The sequence below is a fragment of the Tetrahymena thermophila genome (genome assembly GCF_000189635.1).
Source record: "Tetrahymena thermophila SB210 genomic scaffold scf_8254650, whole genome shotgun sequence".
NCBI lineage: Eukaryota > Ciliophora > Oligohymenophorea > Hymenostomatida > Tetrahymenidae > Tetrahymena > Tetrahymena thermophila.
The window spans coordinates 441,307-464,246 of record NW_002476418.1 but is presented as its reverse complement, the minus strand read 5'-3'; the positions used below and the strand labels follow the sequence as shown (position 1 = coordinate 464,246).

The window sequence follows — 22,940 nt, the reverse complement described above, 5'->3', positions numbered from 1 at the left end:
TGCAGATAATATTAAAAATTAAAAACTAAATAGCTATTTAGAAATAACTTTATTCTTGAAAGAAATTAAAATATGATAGTAATTCTAATCAATTTTTTGATAATAAAATAATGCTAATTATATTTATTTGTTTTATTTAACTATATTTTTAATATAGAAATTCTTTCATATTTAAAAAAAATTGAACGATAAAAAATAAATAAATAATTTAATTAAGTAGTTTAATGTATTCTTTTCTCTCTAAATCATTTCATTATTTAACCACATTTTTCAATGCTTAAAATAAAATTATTTAAAGCTAACAATGTTACTAAAACTATTAATATTTATTCTATACATTTTCAATTAATATGTTCAACAATATTTTAATTATTCTAAATTAAAATTAATTTTTGGTTAACAAGCTTTTTGAAAAAATAGATAGAGTTTTTGAAAAGTTTGTTAAGGAGAAAGCTAATACTTGATTTAATAATATAAACTTAAAGGTTAATAAAAATGAAATGAAATGATTGAGAAATGAATTAAAATTCATGAAAATCACTCAATAAATATAAATAATACACAAATAATCTTAGTTAGTTAGTTAATTAAATTAGTTGATGTTCACATAATATATAAAATATTGATTTGTTGATTTAATGTTGATATTATAATATAATATATATATCTCATTTTTTATTAAAACTAGATCTAAAGGCATTATTTTTATTTTCTTGTTTTTCTTCTATTTAAGGTTCTTAGGAGTTTTCTAGTTTAGATATTAAGTTGTTTAGATTATTTAATATCATTTCGGATTTTTTAGGAAGGCTTTGAGTTGAAGAGGCAGGTTTATTATGGTTATTAATATTATTGTCTTTGAAATGGCTATTACTATTGTATTAGCTTTGTATATCGTGACGAATAAATGAGGGCTAACTGCTATTTTATCCTCCAAGTTAGTACGATTGCTCTTCATACAAAATTGAAGAAGGATTTATGAGATTATTGTAAATTCCTGTTTAATCATCCATTCTAGTCATTGATACTAGCTTGTGAGGTGGATTATTATTATTATTTAGGTTATTTATGAATTAGCTTTGCTCGTAGCTTACGTTGTTACTTTTGTATTAAAATATTGCTGGTTAATTAGGATGTTGTTACTCTTCTAAATATGTATTAGTAATTTTATTTTTAGAGGAACTCTACTCTAAGGCAGGAATTTAATTCTTTGGTGATGTTATTTTGCCAAACACATCAATTGTCTTAGGCTTTTTAAACCCTTAACTTGACTTTTTTTCTTGTATGCTGTTGTAATTAGAGTTATATGTATTGTTATTATTGTTGTTATTGGAGTTATAATTATAATTATTGTTAGTGCTATATGCTGTTATATTTGAATTATTCACATTAATATTAACGTTGTTATTGTTGTTGGAATGAGGATTTAAATTTTATCTGCTTGCAGAGTTGAGCACAAGTGGCATATTAGCACTGTATGGTCTCATTTTCATGTTTTTTATATTTTAGATATGCTGTTCTTTCATCTAATTATTAAGGTTTTTCAGCATGTTCAATTACATGTGACGCTAGAAATCTTCATTGTTATCAAATTCTTCACTTTGCATCGTTTATTGATCTTCTGGGTCAGATAATTTAGTTTAATTTTTCTAGCCACTGCTTGATTCAATGAATTATCCAATTTTTTCTCTATCAATTTCATCTTCTGGCAGAACTAGGGAATTTTCTGGAATATTGAACTCTGGATCTTTCATTTCTATTTCTTATTAGTGATTAAATTCGATAACTTCTGGAATTTCATCATCATATTGCTGTTGATTTTCTGATGCCTTTTTATTTTCTAAATCTTAATTCCAATGCTAGCTTTAAAACTTGTAAGATTTTTAATCTATTAGCTGTTACTATTGCATTTCCCAGTTTATTTCTTAAGCTGATTTCTTGACTTCAAGGTTTTGCTGAATCAAAATATTTGAATTTTTAGGCACTGCAGGAGTTCTGGACTCTTTTTTCTCATGTAACTATTAATTATCATGTTATTACTTCTATGCTGTGTTTTTAATTTAATTGTTTTCATTTAATGTTTGAGAGTTATTCAGTATGTCTGTGTGATGTCTCAACAACTTCATTACATTTGCAGGAATCTTCTTGTCCATATCAGTCTCTTTAAGAGTGGAGTGAATCTCACTGATTTAAGTTTATCCTAGCCCATCATCTTCCTTCTTTTCTTTTTTGGGAACATTCACTGATTCATCCAAATGCTGCTATATTTGTTGATAAGAAACTTCCCTTTAATTATGCTTAGTGTTTTAATTAAATTGCACATCTTTTTTAGAGTTGATGTTGTTTCCTTTGCTCTAACTAATAGCAACTCCTTGATTAATAGTGTTTTCTTTTGATTGCCTATTTGTATTGTCTAAATTTCCTAATTCGTTGCTATTTCTGTTTATTTCAGCAATTGCTAGTTTAAATTTATTCTTTTGTTCACTATCAAAATGAAACTTATCATCAAAATTAATGTTTTTGCCTGTGCCTGTACCCTCTATATCTTCTTCTACTATCTGTTCCTTATTGTAATATTTATTAACTTGATACCCATCATGCTCAAAACCATCTTCATCTTCTCCGATTTCATCGAAATCTTCTTTATCACTCTTCTTTCTTTTTTATTTTTGAAATCCGTCATCATCTTCATTTTCATCTTCATCCTCATCATGATTGGTGTGATTATATTTAGAAAAACGTGACTCTTTGCCATCTTCTTAGGCAAAATGCTCTTAGAACACTTTGTAGTAATCAGCAGTTTTTTTAAGTTCTAAATTAATTAGCTAACTCTAATATGGTTATTGTGACTCGTTATTATTAATTTGAGAATTTCCAATTCTTTTGCTTTCACTCTATGCATATCCTGATGAGTAAAATTAATCTTGATCTTCTTCTTCGTGGTTTTTTTAATTACTTTTCAACTAAAAATTTTATTCTTCTTCATCGTTGTAGAAATCACTAGCATTTTTCATCAAATTTTATCTCTCTAATTTGTGGAACTTTAATTTGTTTTAATCATTTTTCAAAGCATTCTTATTTTACGATATTTGCATTTAGAAATTATTATTTGACTCTGACTTGTCGTGGTTTTTAGAACTATCATCCATTTCTTCGTTTTGGAGCTCTTCTATCACTGATCCCTTCTCATTTAAATTTTGGCTATTTTGATTAAAATTAGATTTTTGATAGCTGAATTAGCTCTGCTAACCGTTAATTAAATTAGCATTATTGTTCAAATTAGTATTAGCAAGACTTGCGTTGACTGACTAATAAGTCTTTTGCATAAAAGACTATTATATCTATGGATCGTTAATGCTATTTTTAAATTAATCAGGTACTTTGAGCATATTGCTATTCTCAAACTATTTATTTTATCCTTATTGCATAGCTTAGACACTCTCAGATAATACTTTATTGTTATTTTATTGATCTTGAATTTCTTTTCTTGCTTGATTCTATTATTCAAATTCCAATTTATCTCGTACGAAACTCTGATCAAAATCAAATCCGACTATTTCCTCCAATTTAGTATCACATTTCAGAGTTCCTTCAAAATTAGAATGGTTCCCAGCTAATTAACTCATTCTTTAATAAGGCTATGCAGGAGGAATTAATAAATTGTTGGGTTCTTCTAACTTCTTTATTTGATTGTACAAGGAATTGTTAGAATCATTAATTCCAACTGTATTTGTGTTCTTTCGTTAATTCAAATGAGAATTAGGAAACTAATGTGAAGCAGAGTCAAAAGGAAGAGGAGGTTTTTAAGAATTGTTTAAATAGAAATTAGAACCTGATTGCTTTTTTTATATTTACTAGTCAATATATTCTGTATTCTTTCTAAAGTTAGCAACTGACTACTATAAAGAGTCAAATGAAACCTACTTATTTCTCTAAGAATCATCTAAAATTACTTGTGAAAACAGTTACATGTTGAAATGTTCACCAAATTTGCTCTCAAGCTCTTATTTCATGCGACTTATCTTCCTCTCGAACTCGTCCTTGTCTTCTTTAGCCCTAACTAGGCGCTATCTGTATTCATCAATTAAATTTTATTCTTACAGTGCAAATTAGTGGATACGCAGCTTTTCTTCCATAATTTACTTTTAAATCTCAAATTCATTTCTATTATAAAGATAGAATTACAAATTAGGAGGAGCCATAGGCATCTAGTTGAAATACTAGTGATCCATCTACATCATTTGCATCATATTTTAGAATTATTATTGCTACTGCTGCTACATCATCATTTAATATGGATTATACATGTTATTATAATCATATTAATTTTAAAACTGCATCATAGGATTCATCATGTTCATATTCTAAGAAAACTGTAAATTGTTATTGAAGCTATTTTGCTAGAACTAGTTATTTTACTAGAATTGATTGTTTTACTAAAATTAATTGTTTTGCATGGGAGCATATTAATTCTATTAAAATTGTTGTGATTTCATATCATTTTAAGAAAAATTATTTTAATTAAACTAATTATTGAAATTTTTGTAATCGTTGGCCTAATTAAACTAGTTCTAAGCTGCAGCCATATCATTGTTTTGCTATATGCTTAAGTTCTTATCAAATATATCTAATCTTTTTGTGCTCTCATTAGTGAGGTGTTTATTTTATTCTGTAAATCTATTATCAAAGTCATCAGGGAGATTATTAGTATTTTTAGTATGATGATAATTAGGCTTGCGATTATTACCTGCAATTTATTCGTTTGGAGTCTACTCTGGATACCCAGCTTTGACTCTTTCATTTTTCGCTTTATCATCTATTTCTACTTTTTTATTTTTATTGAAATCATCCACTTCTTATTTCTATCTATTCTTTTTTAACTCCTCTTCTTGGTGCTTTCTTTTTTCTTCTTCGATCTACTTTTGCATTTTCATCTCTTCTAAAAGGTCTTCTTCCTATTTCCTTTTCTTTTCTTGCTACTTTTTGAATTCAGCTTCTTATTTTTAGAGATTCAATTCTTCAGCATATCTTTTCTTAGCCTCCATAGCTTTTAACTGACCCTCTCTGTCCATATTTTCATTCGAGAGCACTTTATTCCTTGCAAAATTAGCTCCTTACTGCTATTATTACTATTAAGCTTATTGATAAGGTTAATCATATCTATTTTATTCCTTCTAATTCCCATTATTAGAGTCGAAGCCTTGCTAATCATAGTTATTATTATTATTATATTATTCATAATCTAAGCTTTTTCCTGATGGCTAATAGCTAAGTTACTATTAATGTTACTATTATTATTATTATTATTATTATTAATTAGCTCCTCTTTAAACTTCATTGTTTTGCTTTTCAAAACCCTATCCAAACTTTTAGTCATATTCAATTTGTTTTCTTTTTTCTTCTTCCTTTTATTACTTTTTGAGTCTGATTTACTCCTCCAACTCTTTTTAAAGTTCTCTTTTTTTCTCTCTCTATCTATTTTTCTACTCCTCTTCATCTGTCAAGAAAAAGCCTCCTCCAACAGCTTTATTATTTTAAACTTACTGCTGTTATTAATTGTTGTTACCGTTGTTGTATTATGGGCTAACATCATTATAGTTATCATACCTGTTATTGTAGTTATCTTAAGCTCTTTAATCTTCTAAGTTATTTAATGATCTATTTAAGTTACCTTATCTAAAAGAATTGTTATTATTGTTATCGTACAAATTAGATATCCCTCTGTTATTTTGTGTATTGTTTTTTCCTGAAATATCTTTCATGATATAATCTGCATATTCTTGTTTGGACATTTTATTCATGTTTTACTATTCATCCAGATTTTAGTAGCTTTGTGGCCTGCGAAGTTGATTCCTATTACTAGGCTGATCTTACCCAAACTTATCAAAAAAGTTATCATTTTATTGACGGCTCTATAAATTCTTAGTATCTCTAGAAGCCTAAGCAGAGTAAGGTTTAAATTAATCAGGCGCATTGTAAAGGTTTCTATTTTATTGCTATTCCCAATTTTAAAGATTCTTTTTAAATTGAGGATCCTAGCCAAATTTATCAAAAAAACCATCTTTATTATTGGGAATAGGTGGAGGTAATTTACTTGATGGACTTCCCTAATAATTAGAAATATTTCTCTTTTCTTACTGAGCACTGTAAGGTTTGATTGAGAACCCAATTTAATTTTTGACTTCTTTTTACTAATCTAACTCTTAGCGATACTTCAACATTTTTTCTTTTTTAGAATCGATCTGGTTACCTCCAATACCAAATATATTATTATTTCCTCCATAGTTCTGCTGATTCTATTTGCTAGCAGGATCGATTGATTTTCTATTATTGCTTTGAATTGAAGGGAGTTTACCATCGTCCTACTAGTTTTCATGAAAACTTCTTCTACGATTGTTAGAAAAATTCTGCTAGAGCTTTTAGGTGTTTTAAGAATAAATGTTATTTTGCTATGGACTTTAATAACCTCCTTCCAAATCTGCACCTTAGTATGCATTCTCAATAGGTCTATTTACTTATTAGTCAGGTTAAATTACTTTTTTTATTTTCTTATTGCCAAAAATATCAGTTTCTTCATATTATTCTATTAAATTCTTTCTTTAATTTTAACTATTTTATGCGGGATAGACTTCGTTATTTTTATTTTCATATTCATCATAATTCTAATTTTGTAAAGCAGCATTTTAATTTAAGTGATGGAAATTAGACTGAGTTTATCTAAAGATATCTTCATCGTTACTGCTTACATTATTATTGTTAGCATAAAAGTTATTATTATTGTTGTTGTTAGCATAGTTGTTTATATTTGGTTAAGTAGGTTCATCAAATAAATCATTCAGTTTTTTTTATCTTCTTTCCTCTTCAGTAGCTCCATTAATCTGCTATTCCAATTAGAAAGGAAGAGAGAGTGGTTAATCTCTTTTTTATTAATCATAAGCACTATTTTCTTGTCCCAGAAGTCTCCTTTATCTCTCCTACTCCCTAAGTTGAAGTCTCTTCTACCTAAGTTTATTTTTAAGTTAATAAATATCAATTTGATAAAATAATTCAATTCTATTAATTATATTATAACATTTCAATTAAATCCTATGAAATTCTTATCCAATTTGAACCTAAAATTCCTGCCTCAAACCACCACCAATAAAATGTAAGTTTAAAACCATCTATTTATGAATAATTCATTGCAAATCTAAATTTAAAATTTACCTTTCTATTTCTCCTTTACTTAGCTATTGGCCAGATGTAGGATCTCTTACAAACATAAATTCATTAGGGTCATTGTTTTCTGACTAAATTTTTTGATATTATTCAACTTTTTCTCTTCTTTGTTTTTGAATTTGCTCATCTTTCAATTTTATAAATAGATCTGGATCCTAATTTTCTAATTATGCCTTTAATCTATTAAGAAAATCTTCTTCTTATTTAAGCTATTTTAACATTTCCGATGTTTCAGGGTCAATGGTGCCATTCCCTACTATATTATTTTTATAATGGTTTAGTGTTTCTTCCTTATCTTGCAGTTCTTGCATCTACTTCATCCTTCTCTTTTCCTCAGCTTACTTTTGATGTTCCTTAACAAGATCTTACTCATTTAAATATAAATTATTCTACGCTCTCTCCTCACGAGTTCTTGAAGGTCTCATTTCTTTCCCTATCTCAATTAATTCCTAAGAAGTTTATGAAACGCTTTATCTTTATTTGAAATTTCTGTTTGCTTGTTCCAAACTCTTTTTCCAAAACTGATACCTATAAAAAAAACAATCTATCAATCAATAAATCAATAACAATTTGATCTTTTAGTACGAGATAGATTTCTTGTTTGTTTATATAGAAGATTTTAAATTATTTAATAATAAATTAACTTTTCAAATTTACCAATATTTTAATTTTTAGTTTAAATCTTCAAAATCATAAAAACCTCAAAATAAATTGTTTCCAACTTTCTTTGACAAAATAAGATAGGCAAACAAACTCGTCTATTTTATTGTAGTAATTGATTGAAATCATGATAATAATAATTACTCAAATCATCGCTATCTAATATCTGATATATTATATCCATTTAGTATTATGATATTAAACTAAGGTTATTTATTGACAGATAAAAGTAGAGTAGAAACATTGACAAAAATATTATTTTAGATGTTTTATATTTTTCATATCTATTTCATATACATATATGATTATTTTACTTGCTTACTTTATTTTAAATTTCATTATTTGCCATTTATTTCTACTTTAAAATGATCAATTTATTCATTTCAACACAAAAAACAAAACTTTATAATTATAAAAATAGTAATCATTATCAGGAATTTTTTCTATTTTAATACATTTATAATAATTATCAAAATAATAGATAGACTAAAAATAGTTAGCACTTATTTATTTACTTAGTATTTTAGGAGTTTTTGTCTATAACATTGTTAAATGAATGTCAAACAAACAAGTTATATTTTTTATTTCTTCTCAAATATCCATAAATAAAGCAAATTAGCTTAATAGGCCAAACATAGTCTAGTTTATTAAATCAGTTGAGATAGATAGTTGAACAGAATTAATAAAAAATTTTAATTAAATAATTAAAACAACAAATTAATTAAAGATATTTAGTTTCTATAAAAAATTTGTTTTTATTATATTTATGAATCTTTATATTAATCGTAAATTCATTTCAATCTTTATACATTTATTTATTTTTTCAGTAATTCTTATTTTATTTTTTTTCATTTTAATAAAAATCAACTATAAAAAAGCAAGCATTTTATTTAAATTTAAAATTATTAGGAGCTTGATCTCTAGCTAGTTAGCTAGTTAACAAATACTGACTTTGAAATTATTACAAAGAAATATATTAGTAAATATTGAATATATTATAGTAATTTTATATAAATTAAATTTAGTAATTTAAAGTTCTTAATTTTATAATTATTTTTATCTTTCATTTTATTTATCTATTTTCCTAATTATTATTTATTTATCTATCTATCTTTCCATTTCAGAATAAATCTGCATTAAATTCTTCTTCAGCTCTAGAAAATGTCATTTTTGTAATTACCTTAATTTATAAAAAATTAATCATATAAAAAGAATATAAAGTTTGTTTTTTAAAGTAAATTATGTAAGAAGTAGTTAGTTAGTTACTCTTGAATGCTTTGTGTTTTCAGAAGCTGGTTACTACTATTAAAGTAGATCTTCATATTTTATTTTAAGTACTTCCACTTCTTACAGGAGTTCAAGAATTTCTCTATTTTTATGGTGCAATTCCACACTTTACATTTCGTAAACTTTCTTATATTATTCATATTATTTTATTGTTTTTTCAAGCTCCCTAACAACATTATCATATGTTTCCCTTAAGCAAAGCAATTCAGTTTCCTATGCTCTACTTTTATTTTTAAGCTCATCCATTATCTCTTTTTACTCAGCCAACTGTTAAAATTAGATAAAAATTATTAAATAAATAAACTAATTCAAAGTTAATCAATACTTATTTCTGAGCTAAATCAGCATCTCTTTTTCTCGAATTCATTAATTAATAAACATCACCTAGTTCATTTCTACAGTCTTCAAGCAATTTTTTATAAGACTACAACTCATTCTATTCAAATAAATTTATAAAATATTTAAAAAAAATAAAGAAAAATTTTTACTTGATCACTAGACTCCTTTTGCTGAGCCAAGTGGTTTTTAAGTTATTCAAGTTCTTTGTTTTTCATTTCTAGTTCCTTTCTTGTCTAAATATATTAGTTAAATTACTAATCAGCCTCTTCTTACAATTACAAAATTTTCTTTTTCTAATGCTCAAATTCAAAGTGTTGTTAGTGCTCCTAAGTTAAAAAATACAAATAATTAAAATTAGTAAATAAATAAATGAAATAATTAACTAAATAAATAAATAAATAAACAATTATAAATATTTGAAGTAAATCAAAAGATTATTACCATGTTTTACTAAAATTATTGAGCCTAAGAATCAATTATATTTTGTTTCTATTAAATTTCTATTTCTAGGTTTTTTACTTATTAAACTATTTTTTCATTTTCAATTCTGAGTTCCATAATGGTTTTCTCTTTTTCACTCAAATTTTACCTTAGATATCCAATTTCTAAACCAGCTACACTTTACCTTGTCTGTTCAGAATTTTGATACTATTTATTAATAAATTTTGTACTTAAAAATTAATTAAATTTTATTTTAGAATTTGTTTAATTAATTATGACTTCTTTTATTCTTATTTTTTATTAAATATTTTTCAAACTAAAATACCACTTATCATCTAAACAAAAATGGTAAAAAAATATTTCCCTTATTTGCCATTTTTTAATTAGAAATAATATTGTTAGATGGAATGAAACAAAACAGTTTTAGTAATTTTTATTAGAAATAGAAAAAGCTTACTGAAAAGGAAGAACGCATACGCTCTTCGTTTAATACTCTTTCAAGAGTTTGGTGCTTAATTTTCCATAACTCTACTTCAGATTCTAGTTTTTAGATTGTAGTTGTCTGAGGTATTTATAAATCTATTTCAATTTATAGATCTTTATTTTTTTTTCTAAGTTCTATAACTTCTTGTTGAGATTAAAGAAGCTTGTCATTCATATTCTTTAAATTTTGCTTGAGGTCTTCTTCTTCTTACTCCATAGTTATGGATTTTAACCTTAACCTTTCTAGTTCTATTTAATTAGAGGTGAGTTAAGTAGATTGAATTTTATAGTTTTGATTAAGCTGGTCTAATTCGTTCTTGAGCTCCTCATATTTTTAAAAAACTTCTTGATTCTTTGTTATTGTTTCTTTGTAAATTTTAGAATTCATGTTGTACTCATTTTCTAGGTCTTTGTTGCGCTTTTCGTATTGGAAAATTCTTTCTTTCAAAAATTAAGATTCTGCCTCTTTTGTTTTTTGAGAAGAAAAGTCATTATTTTCTTTAGATTTTAGCTAGTTTTACAATTCCTCAATCTGCTTATTTAGGAGATCCTTTTCATTTTAAAAGAATTCTCTTTCTTTTGACATGTATTCTTTCTATTTATCATATAATTCACGGTCTACTTTGTAGATTTATAGTTCTTTTATTAACTTTTCATTTTCTTGCTTTATTCTAAATAATTCCTCTTATTGAGTGCTTGCAGCATTCTCTTGTCCTTTTTTGTTGACTTTTTATTCTTCAATTTCACTTGCTCTTATTTTAGAGTCTACTTTTCCAACAACTAATGTTATTGATTTTTATGATTTGTCAGTCTTCAGAGTTTTTTCCTTGTTAGGCGAATATATGTAAGAAGATTCCTTTTTCTTTTACACAGATTATTATTGATTTTATTTTTACTATTAAGTTGTTTTAAGATCATTTTCTATTTGCTATTATATTAATTATGAGATGTTTTTATGTCCTTGAATGAACTAATTCAATTAAGTTTGACCTTATTTTGATTCACTTGGTTAAGTTTAAACTGTATTTTATTGATAATTATTTTGTTATTAATTTTATTGCTAAATTTAATTTAAGAGAGATTATTTCTGCTATTAATTAACTAAAGGAGATTAAGTTTGAGACTATAATTGATTATTGCTCTTTTGTTATGATTTTGAATCTGTAAATAGTACATTTGAATTTGTATTAATGTTATTATTAATTTAGCTACTTTGTTATGCAACGTTTACTATCAATGAGGTGTTATTCGATGCAGAATTTGATGGTAGTAAATTAAAGCTTTGTATACCTAAATTATTAACATTTTGAAATAATTTTGAGTTTCCTATTGGAGATGTGATAGCTCTTTCTTTAGATGTAGGTTTAAACGACTCAAGTTATTTTTTTTTAATTTACTTGATTTCACCTGAAGCTCCTCCGAGTTAATTTTGTTGAAAGTTATTTGTTGAATTTATATTCTAAATACTATTTTTTAACTGTTATTGTTGCTACTGCTGTTATTATTATTGAAATCCATGCATTCTATTCTACCAATCAGGTTGATTTTCATCATCATAGCAAAGAATCTAGGTTTTTTACTGTTGAGTTACTGAGCAATTTTGTTTGTATTGAAAATTAGATAATTGATTACTTGATTATTTTTATGCTTTTTAAGTATTATTTGAATTATATGACTAAGGAGCCTACAGCAAGCTTGTACTTATAACTCTACTTGAAGGCGAAGTAGAACAATTTACTTTCAGCATATTCAAGTGCTGATTGCTGCTGTTTGTTGTTGTGCTTGCCAAATTAATAAAATTAGAAGTATTATTGCTGTTGTTTGAAGTATTATTTTAGAATGTTCCCACTGCACTGCTATTTCCATTGAAACTAAATACACTATTCCCACTTTGATTATTTGTTGCAGACGTGTTATTGTTATTTATTTAGTAATTGCTATTAGAATTAGCACTTATACTTGTATTGTTATTATTTAATTAACTTCCTTGAATAGAGCTTAATGTGTTTAGAGCATTGTTTCCTATTATTGAATTAAATTGCTGATTTTTGTCGCAAGAATTAGGAGATGGCATGCAATTCTCTTTATTTTAATTTGGCATATTTATATTCGAATTTATCTTAGAAGTGTTTGAAAGCATTGACTTTATTTCTAAGAAGGAGTTAGGTGTTTATGTATTGTTTTACTGGCTAGTAGTAGAAATCGAAGCGCTTTGCCTGTTTGAAATTTGGTTCAAACCGCTACTCTACTGCTTATCTTTCAAACTCTAAGGCACATCCACTAAAGTAATCTCAATTGATCTGTGAGTTTTGTGAGAATTTTTCCCATTTCTTTAAGTTAAAATCATTTATAAGTTAAATAAATTACAAATTTTAAATTTTGTTTAAAATTGTAAACTGATTAATTATTAATTTTATGGATTTGTTTATAGATATCAAAAGCCTGTAAAGACTGCTTGAAAGTAATAATTAAGAATAAATGTACTTTGACGTAGGTGAGGAATTACTGGATTACTCAATCGTGGTTGTATTTCCAGAAACTGAAGCCGAAGCTGTTGAGTGCACTGTGAATTGCTAAGATAAAAACTTGTTTGAGTTAGATATGTCAATTTAGATTTGAGGACAATTTCCCTTAAAAAAGATATTGCGCTCCTTTAAATAATCTTCCTTACTGTTAGCAGAAATTGTTTTAACATGGCCTTGGCTAGCCTTCCTGTTGAGCTTTATCATAAATAAAAATGGTTAGTTAGGATGATTTATTTAAAGCGGAGGCACACTAATTATTTTGTATCTATAAATTAATAAATGAAATTATTAGTAATTATTTTTTTAAGTTGAAATTTAAACTTTATGCTATAGGAAGGCAATTAGTTAATTAATTAATCAATTAAATATTATGTGTATCAAAAACAAACAAACAAACTAACATATTTTCTTTGACTTGAAAATTATATGAATCTTTAAACCAAATACTAAATTGATCAAGTAAAATTTCAAAAAAAAAGAATTTATTCATGCATTTAATCACTCAAATCTTTGTTCTAATTCCTGTAGATATTCACTTGCATATATATGAAAAGTATGTTGAAATAAATAGTACTTCATTCATTCATTATCTAATAATTAAGATTTTTCAACTCATATATTTTTAAGAGTAATTACTAAAGCCAATTTATTACTCATAAATTATTTTTTGTTCTTCATATTATTAATAAATATAATAAAAAATCTCTATTACATTCCTTTTTAAATTTTGAAATCACTAATAGTCCATCGACTACCTATCTATCCTCTTTTTTTATAAAACTCTGTTAAAAAAAAAATTAATCACACAAATAAATAAAATTTTGGGAATATTCAACATATTTATTTCTTCTATAAAATTAATTTAGTTCTATTGATAAATTCAAATTTTTTTAAATTTAATTGAAACAATAAATTATATGAAGCAAAATCGTTAATATAAACAATTCAATCAAAGATTTAAATATATTTTAATTTATAATTTAGTAAAAAATTAAAATATTGATTAAAAATAAAAATATTTAATTAAAATTAACTATGATGATTTAAACAAATACAAATAATTTATTTATTTATTTCAATTTTTATTAGTGATTTTGAATACAAATTTATTGATTTTATTTAATTAAAATATAAATTAATTTAGGGTTTTCAAATTAAGTTAATTAATTTTTATTATATTTTTTGTAAAATTTAATTTATTTAAAATATCAAGCAAATTATTTAAAATCTAATTATGATTATTAAATTTATTTTATTTCTTTGATTAATCGTTTAATTTAAGAACAAATAAAATTACTAATTTTATAAAAAATTAATTTATTAATTTAATAACTAATTAATAATTAATAATTAATTTACTATTATTCTAAATACTACAAATATTCTAAAAATAAATATATTAATTTAAAATTATTCTAAAACAAATTAATAATTAATTAATTAGTTTACAATTATTCTAAAATCAAACTAGAAATATTATAAAAACAAATTAATAATTAATTAATTAGTTTACAATTATTCTAAAATCAAACTAGAAATATTATAAAAACAAATTAATAATTAATTAATTAGTTTACAATTATTCTAAAAACTAAATAAATTCGATATTCATAATAAATTTTACTGTGAAATAATTTATTTTAATTAATATTTTATATCCTAAAATGTTGTTTATAATTTTATTTATGAACAATTTATTTATTTAGTTAATTAATTAATTAATTAATTATAATGAATATAACTAATGGAATATTTTTGGTAAGATGAAATTTGAATATTAAGAATAATGAATACATTAAGATTTATTTACTTAAAAATTATATAGAATTAATAGAGAGTGTGGAATAAGATAATTTAGCTATAAGATTTATTAATTAAGAATATTTTATATTTAATGAATTAATTCATGCATGATTAATTTATTTATTTATTGATTGACTGATTGATTGATTGATAAATAGATTGATTGATTTATGTTTAGAATGTATTTTTTTGGCTTATTAACTTTTTAAAATAAAGTAAATCCACAAAAAACTAATATTTCTATCTAGTATTTATCTATTTATCTATCTATCTTACTAACTAACTAATTTGTTAATAATGGTTACTATTTTATACTTTCGCTTTTCATTACTTTAAGAATGAAAACATATTATCTAATAATCCCTATTGTTGTTGTCCTTATTACTATTTGTTTGTTTATTATCTTGTTAAAGTTCTTTTGACAGGAGCTCCATTTAAGAAATTTCTAATAATTAATATAAACAGTCTTAAAAATTAACCAAATAAATTAAAAATGAATGAATTACCTTAACTTCTTTTCAATTATTCTTAAATCAGATCCACCTTTGAATATTATAGTTTGGTTTTTCTATTTAATATTTTTAAATAAAGAAGAATTTTAATTAATGTTTAAAAATGAATTATTTTTTAATTTATTTTTTTTTAAGTTATGTTAATTTTTTAGAATATTTTTTTCAAGAAAAAGTAAGTTCATAATTTATTTATTTTTTCTAATAGAATATTTCATTTTATTACTCCTAATTGCAAAGTGAGGATTGGTTCAGGCTCAAACTCACATAATATATCTCTTATATCAAGAGCATTTAATGAGAATTTTTCCTTGACTGTATCAAAATCTAAGATATGTTATCCTTCTAAATCCTTTCTGCAAATAATCTATGCAAAAAATGAATTAAAAAATTAATAAAAATTTTATTATTTAATATTACTTAGCAGGGATCTTCATATAAACCTTAAATTCTTCTCATAGTGAATAGCATAACTTTAGAATCCATCTAGTCAACCTATTTAATTAAACAAATATTAAGACAAAAATTAACATTGAAAATTTAAAATTATTTTTATATTTGTATAATTAAATATTTTAATTTTAATGAAGAAAATACTTATTGCTATAAGCTTTCCTTATCCACTTTAATTAGTTCATATTAAGCTTCTATTTGTGTGATCTTATTTGTCTTTTATTCTATTTCACTCAGACTATTTAATTGCAAGTGTAAAAAAATTAAATTAATATTTTATTCTTTATAAAATTGAATTAAATATACTAATTTGTTATTTTTGAATCCATCTTTTTGCACTTATCATTTGTGAACTCAAGTTCATTTTTCATTTTTTCTATAATTTAATTTTTAGAATTTGTTTCCTGTTTCAGCTAAGTTAAGAGCTGGTCCTTTTCTTAAAGTTCTTAGGTCTTATTTTAGAGCTATGTGGTTGTATCTACAACTTTGTCTTTCAATTCTTATATTTAACTGTTGAGTTATTCTATTTTTTTATTAACTTCTTGCATTTGCTTCTTACTAATGTCCATGGCATCTTACTTCCCCTTTGATTCGGCATTATTTAGAGCAACTTTTTGCTTTTCAATTTCCTCTTTTAACATAAAATTTTCTTTTTGAAGTCTTTAGATCTCAGCAATAGCATTTTAGCTTCCCTAGCTACTAGAGCCACTAGAAAATCCAATAATTTGCTTAAAGCTAGAAATGATCGAATCACCATCTTCAACTTGCTTAATTGCTGTACTATCATTTTGTTGAATTATCTAATTCTTTGTCTTGTGGTAGAGATCTAAATATTTCTATTTTATAAAATCAATTACAAAATTCCTTAGATTTATTATGCTAGCACTAATAAAAAATGAAGAAAATAGTAATGAAATTCTTTTTTTATTTATTGATTTTAAGAGATCTTCGCATGTTTCACTTGCAAAATCATAAAATAAATCAATGTTATATTAAACGATAAATTAAAATGAAATTATTTGTTTTTTTGATTGATTTATTACATTAGATTCATGACCTAGTAGTACTAACTTTTCACGGAATTGTTAGAGTTGCTATTCCTAATAAATTATGGTCTCCTCCTATTTAAAATTATTTTAAAATAAATATGAACTGGTTGTCATTAAAAATTTTTGTGCTGTAAAAGTCTATCAAAGATCAGTGAATATTATAAACAGCTAGCTAAATTTAATGTAATTTCTAAAATTAAAAAAGCACTTTTTTTTCTATCAGCTTTTAGGCATCCACATAGCTTGCGCTCAATTATTCTATTTTCTTTTCCATTTACATTTTGGTTTCTCTTTCCTTGAGAACAGCTGCTTTTAGTATTTTAATTTTTTGCTTTAAAGTCTTGATATCGTTTACATCTCCAATTCTTGCTGCCATTGAAGCACGATAGGCTAAATTGATTAAATGATTTTATATTAATCTGAATTAAAAATAATTTATTTTACCAATGCTATCTCTAAATGGGTCTGGAATATCATTCATATTCACTGAATCAATCTACTCAAACTATGAAGAACCAGAATCTGAATCCTTGCTTTTCATCTTTTAATACTGACTAGCTAACTAAATAATATATTTATTTATTAATGCTTTTCTTTTTTTCTTATTGAAATTTAATGATTTTTAATATTTTTAAAAAATAGTATTTTTTTTTTTTGCTTCACTTAATTAAATACAAATTAGTGAAGGTCACCTTAATACAAATTAATTATTCAATTCACCAATCTACTATAAATTTAAAAGGAGAGTGATCATACATCAAAGTTATTTGATTATATGAAGATAATTAAGTTGTCAGAATTTTTTCTATTTTTTTATCAAATTTAGAAGAAAAAATAAGTATTTAGTTAGTTAGTATAGGTGTATTAATCTATATCATCAAAATTATAAAAAAGTTCTTTGTTTAATTTGTTTATTGATTAATACCAGTAATTTTGTTAATTCCTGCAGAATTAAAGCATTTGTTCAGTCAGTCTATGAATTACACATATTAACTAATTATATTTCCACATCATGAAAAGACAGTATAATACCTTTTTCTTTTACGTTAAATATACAAATTACTGAATGTATAAATATAAAAGATTAAAGAAAGATTAAAGCATACTTAAGATAATTTGAAATAAATTACTGGTAAGAGCAAGCTATTTATTGTTTATTAAAAGTTTTTTATTTTAATCAATAAATTAAATGATTTTCTAATTGAGTCAATTTATTCTAAAATGGCATTTATTTGATTTTCAACAGACAAGTTTATTTTCATTAATTCTAAAAATCAATATCCTCAATAACTAATTTTAAATATTTCATCAAATAAAATTTATTTTAAAAACAATTTAATAAAGTTTCTATTATGAAATATTTAAATGGAATAAGACAGACAAAATAATTTTCATTACTTTTAATTTTAAATACATTTAAATTTTTATTTACTCCATTAAAACAATAAATTAAATCTTCTTTTAAATATCAAAAACTTTAATTAAGAACTTATTTAAGTCAGATAGATAGATTATTATTTTGAAAATTATTTTTTTAAATAAAATCAATTCAAAATTTTGTAAATTTTATTTCATTATAGTGACACTCAAACTTAGGAAAAAAGAAAAAAATTTTATTAAAAATAATTTGAATGGAAATTAGTTTTATTTTTTTTAGGAATAGCTTTATTTAATTTTTAATTTAAGGAGATTAGCCTTGAACATAACTATTTATTTGAAATGAATTTATAAAATTCTAAATTTTGATGATATAAGCTATTAAATATTTGATTTTAAAAAATGATATTATCATATTTACTTAATGTGAAAAGTAATACTTTTTTTTTAATATTAGCTATAAAAGATATTTATAAGCTAAAATACTTTAATTTAATATTTTAATATAATTATAATTAAATTAATAAATTCCAAAAGAAAAATTAATGCAAAACTGTTTGATTTAAATATTTAAAAACACATGTTAATTTTATTTTATTTGTACGTGTTTGTTTGTTTGTATAAAACTAAAATATTATTTTTTTATTTTTGTAAAAATTCAAACAAACTTTAATGAGTTAAATTGTATGAAAAATGTTATTTGGATTATTTTATAAGTTTATGTAAATAAGTAGGATTCTAATTTTCTAGAAACTCTAAATCTTTACGCAAATAGATATCAAGAATCTTGTCAAATTTTGTTTATTAATTTTAATAGTGCTAATACATTGTATTTGATAAAAATTTAACTTAAAATTAATTAAAATAAACTTTTCTTTTTAGTTTTGGTTATTTGTATCAAGGATTAGCTCAGAAAAAATATAGTAAGTGGCATTTAATCAAACAGGATATGATAAGAAAGATCTTTAATTTAGGTTTTAAGTCACCTTAATCAACTTTCTATAAAAGCAATAGGCCAGTTTTATCTTATTGGTTTAGTACAAGTGATAATAAAGCACAACTCAATTCATCACATTTAGAAAAGTTGTCTTATTATGAATTACTAGAGGTACGCAAAGATGCAACTGCAAGAGAAATTAAATAAAATTATTTAAGATTGGCTAAGACTTATCACCCTGATGTGTATAAAGGTTCAGATGTGGATAGATTTAAATTTATCAAAGTAGCTTATCAAGTATTAAAAAAACCTTAAAGCAGAAGATAATATGACGAAGAATTAGCTGAAAAGGAAGGAAAACAAACTAAATATGACAAAGGGTTTTAGAATTCTGAAAATTAAGATGACGCCAATTAAGAAAATTACACAGCTGATGGTAAAAAAGAGTAAAAAAGAGGATTTTCTTTTGATGGAATGAAAATAGATGATACAATTGATCTTAATAAAGAGTATGAAAAATTCTTTTCAAAGCCAATTGAACGCTAGCCTGAAGAAGTTGTTGCATATGAAGATGTTGTAGAAAGACAAATGTCAATGGATGAAAGAGTTAGACATGAATTTACTTTTATAAAAAATAATGAAAATGAAATAAATTTTAGATTTGGGCATTAACATAAATATTAAGATATTCTCAATGAAAATATTGATATTATGAATTAAAAGGCTGCTGCTACTGATGCAGCTGTTGACTACGTTATGAAAAAAAAAGAAAAGAAAGCAAGGAAATTAGAAAAAATTGCACTAGCTGCAATCATTTTAATTAGTATTCCTATCGTTCAATAAGCATTAGAAAGAAGACACGAAATTTATAAAAGAATCGATAAAGGGTCATAACTCTTCCTCAGAGTGCAAGAAGACCAAGATTTGCAAGACTTCCACAACCGTTTAAAATTCGAGTTTAAAGATTAAATTTAAGATTAATAAATAAGTGGAGAATAGCAACCATAACAATAAAAATAACAAGAATAAAAACCTTGAACCTATCTAATTCAAATAAAAACATTTTTCAAAACTTAGGAAATCAATAAATAAATCAATAAATCAATCAATCATAATTATTATTAATTAAAATTTAAATTAAATTTATATTTTTTCAAATATAAAAAGCAATAAAATGTATATTTTAAATTAATTACATAATGTCCAATATTCGAATTAAATTTATTTCTCTCTAGCTATCAACTTAAAACATAAATATTTTTTATTTTCTGTAATTTAGCTAAATCAAATTAAATATATTTTTATTCTTAATAAATTAAAAATATATTTTTCAAAAAAAAAATATGTTTTTTAAATTAATTAACTAATATTTACTTGCTTGCTTGATTAAATTTATTTCAATCAGATATCAGTTGTTTACATAAATATCTATATTTAATGTAACTTAGTGAAATAAAATTGTTTTCTGCAAAAAAATATCGTATTTAAAAAATGAATTTCCTAAATAATAAATTTATATTCTATATATTAAAATATTTAATGTAAAATAACAAAAAGTATTATTAAAATGTTTAATTTTATTATAAAATAAATACTGTAAATTCTCATTAATTAATTAAGGTTCAATTTTGAAAAGTATTTTAAAATTCTATTTAATTATCTTAATTAAATCAAAACATTAAATTTCGCTTATTTTTAATTGAAATGGCATTTTACTTTATATAATAAATTAATTGTATTTAAACTATGGTTAGGAAATGAACTGAACTGAACTGAAGTGAATCGAATATAGGAAATAAATAAATTAATTTTAATGAAAGAAAAATATTAATTATTATTTTATAGAAAATACAAAATATTAATTATTGATTTATATATATTTATTTATTTGTTTAATATATTTTATAAAGCTAGTTTATTTATTTATTTCTTGTAATTAATTGTGAAGTTATTTATCTCTTTTATTTATTTTAATCAGTTACTTAAAATATCTCTAAGTTCACTGTATTAGCTGCTTTTTGTATAGATTTCTTTAGCTTCTCCTTCCATTTTTAAGTTTTCGTATTCAGCACCTGCAATGTAGTTGATGAGAGCTTGATGGGTGATAAAAGAACCATTACCAGTAAGGATAATATCCCAGTGTTCTTTTAAGCTAGGTATTTGGTCTTTCATCTTATCTCTTAAGAATAGAATTGAGATAACATTTTCACCGTCTAATTCATTTTTCATATAGATATCATGATGCAAATCTCCAAAAATCAAGGTGTTTTTTCTTAAGTTGAATTCCTTACTATTAACTTTTTCGTGCTTTGAACAAGTATTAACATTCATTTACAAGTCAACTAAAACTCCCTTTTCATCGAAGTAACCTTCTTGAGAGAACAAGAAAAAGTTTGAGAATTTCTTAGTACAGACAACACTTTCCAAGCAAGACATGATGATTGGAGAAACACCTCCAGAGATAACGTAAAAGGGTAAGTTTATATGTTGCAAAGCATTAACAAACTGTTTAAAATTATATCTTAAAGCAACACCGGAGTCATGGATAGCTTCCAATAATAATTCTTTTGTCATATGTTCGTTTCTGAAGCATTCAGCTGTTTTTGAATACCATTCAGTAACATATTTCACAAGTGTTTCCTTATCAATGGTAGAATCCTTTTCATAAGGGCTGTAATGTTGATATAATGCAGTCATGTCATCCAAATACTTTTAACTTACTCTCTTTGACTTAGCAATTACTCCAAAAGTAGAAATTTCTTATTCATTGGGGCATCCAAAAGCAGTAATTGTTTGATCGTAATCACTAAGAATTTATAATTCTTGAAGACCTTCCTTTCTCATGTGAGCTAATTTTCTCTTTAAATGCTCTTTATCGCTAATGAAAATTCCTTCATTTTCGGAATCGTGGTCCTTCTCTTTCATATCACTCAGAACTCCACATCCTTCTACTACTCTCTTCTTATGTTGGTTAACTGGCTCGAATGGGAGATAGTATTTCTTTAATCTCATCATTTCTTTTAATTACTTTTTATACTTAGACCATATAAGAAGGGAAACAATAGATCCTCCTAGGAGACCCATTAAGAGGGCTTTGTGATTACTGCTGATATTCATTAATATTTATTAATTTTAAATTTAGCTACTAAATCTATATTGATTGATTAATATCTTTAATAATTTATTTAATTAATTTTGATTATATTTAAAAAAAAGATTGTTCGTATTTATTTTCAAGCTAAAAAACCAACAAATCTGTTATATTCTGTATCAAATAAATCACTAGATTAACTATTACATACATACGTACATTCATAAATACCCCCTTCTACTCTATATTTTTGCTTAAGCTTCATAAATTTTAATAAATGACTAAAGTGCATGCAGATTCAGTTTCAAATGCCATCATTTTCTTAATTTTACTAAAAAGATAGTGCAACCATAAAATACTTTTCTAGAAATATTTTTGAAGCTTTACTTATTTATTTTTCTATTTTATGATAGTACTATCTATTAAAGTTTCTACTTATATATAACTAATTACTATTTTAAAAAGAACATTAAGCAATATTTATTTATTGAATTGATTCCAAATTTAGTTTATTTTTTAAGATGTCATTTCAAGATAGATTTATTTATTTATTTGTTTTGTTTTTTCTTAAGAAATAAGATTTAAAATGAAGAAATATATGATCATTAATTACTCTATTAAACAGTTTTTTTAACAAAAAAAGATAATATTTGTTTGTAATTCTAGGATTAAAATAATATAATAGCAATTTTGAATAATTTAATTTGATGATCTTAAATTTCTTGATATCTTTTTAAGCTAACCTAGCTTTTTAGAAGCAGTTCAAGAGAT

At 23.8% G+C, this 22,940-nt stretch overlaps 5 protein-coding genes across 5 annotated transcripts; 1 reads left to right on the top strand and 4 right to left on the bottom strand. All coding sequences in view use genetic code 6, as the record gives it.

The window, feature by feature from the left end:
• Positions 1–668: 668 nt before the first annotated feature.
• TTHERM_00077160 (endo-1,4-beta-xylanase xylA, putative) lies at positions 669–7,640 on the bottom strand (the record flags this gene model as incomplete). The annotated part of the gene is made up of 2 exons (XM_001015657.2): positions 669–6,999; positions 7,204–7,640. 2 exons carry the CDS (start codon positions 7,638–7,640, stop codon positions 669–671), a joined length of 6,768 nt encoding a protein of 2,255 aa, XP_001015657.2.
• Positions 7,641–8,995: 1,355 nt separating this feature from the next.
• On the bottom strand, positions 8,996–13,253 carry TTHERM_00077150 (hypothetical protein; the record flags this gene model as incomplete). The annotated part of the gene is made up of 7 exons (XM_001015656.2): positions 12,910–13,253; positions 10,400–12,755; positions 9,943–10,149; positions 9,651–9,827; positions 9,488–9,598; positions 9,142–9,429; positions 8,996–9,055 (listed from the first exon to the last, which is right to left on the bottom strand). The coding sequence occupies exons 1-7, from the start codon at positions 13,152–13,154 to the stop codon at positions 8,996–8,998; spliced, it is 3,444 nt and encodes a 1,147-aa protein (XP_001015656.2). The 5' UTR covers positions 13,155–13,253.
• A 1,824-nt stretch (positions 13,254–15,077) lies between these two features.
• On the bottom strand, positions 15,078–17,305 carry TTHERM_00077140 (hypothetical protein; the record flags this gene model as incomplete). The annotated part of the gene is made up of 9 exons (XM_001015655.3): positions 15,078–15,198; positions 15,260–15,321; positions 15,489–15,629; positions 15,683–15,757; positions 15,860–15,953; positions 16,022–16,551; positions 16,759–16,836; positions 16,973–17,154; positions 17,209–17,305. 9 exons carry the CDS (start codon positions 17,303–17,305, stop codon positions 15,078–15,080), a joined length of 1,380 nt encoding a protein of 459 aa, XP_001015655.2.
• A 1,674-nt stretch (positions 17,306–18,979) lies between these two features.
• Positions 18,980–20,116, top strand: TTHERM_00077130 (DnaJ domain protein; the record flags this gene model as incomplete). Its single annotated transcript, XM_001015654.2, has 1 exon — positions 18,980–20,116. Exon 1 carries the CDS (start codon positions 19,091–19,093, stop codon positions 20,114–20,116), a length of 1,026 nt encoding a protein of 341 aa, XP_001015654.1. The 5' UTR covers positions 18,980–19,090.
• Positions 20,117–21,052: 936 nt separating this feature from the next.
• TTHERM_00077120 (pyrimidine 5'-nucleotidase) lies at positions 21,053–22,195 on the bottom strand (the record flags this gene model as incomplete). Its single annotated transcript, XM_001015653.1, has 1 exon — positions 21,053–22,195. One exon carries the CDS (start codon positions 22,193–22,195, stop codon positions 21,053–21,055), a length of 1,143 nt encoding a protein of 380 aa, XP_001015653.1.
• Positions 22,196–22,940: the final 745 nt, after the last annotated feature.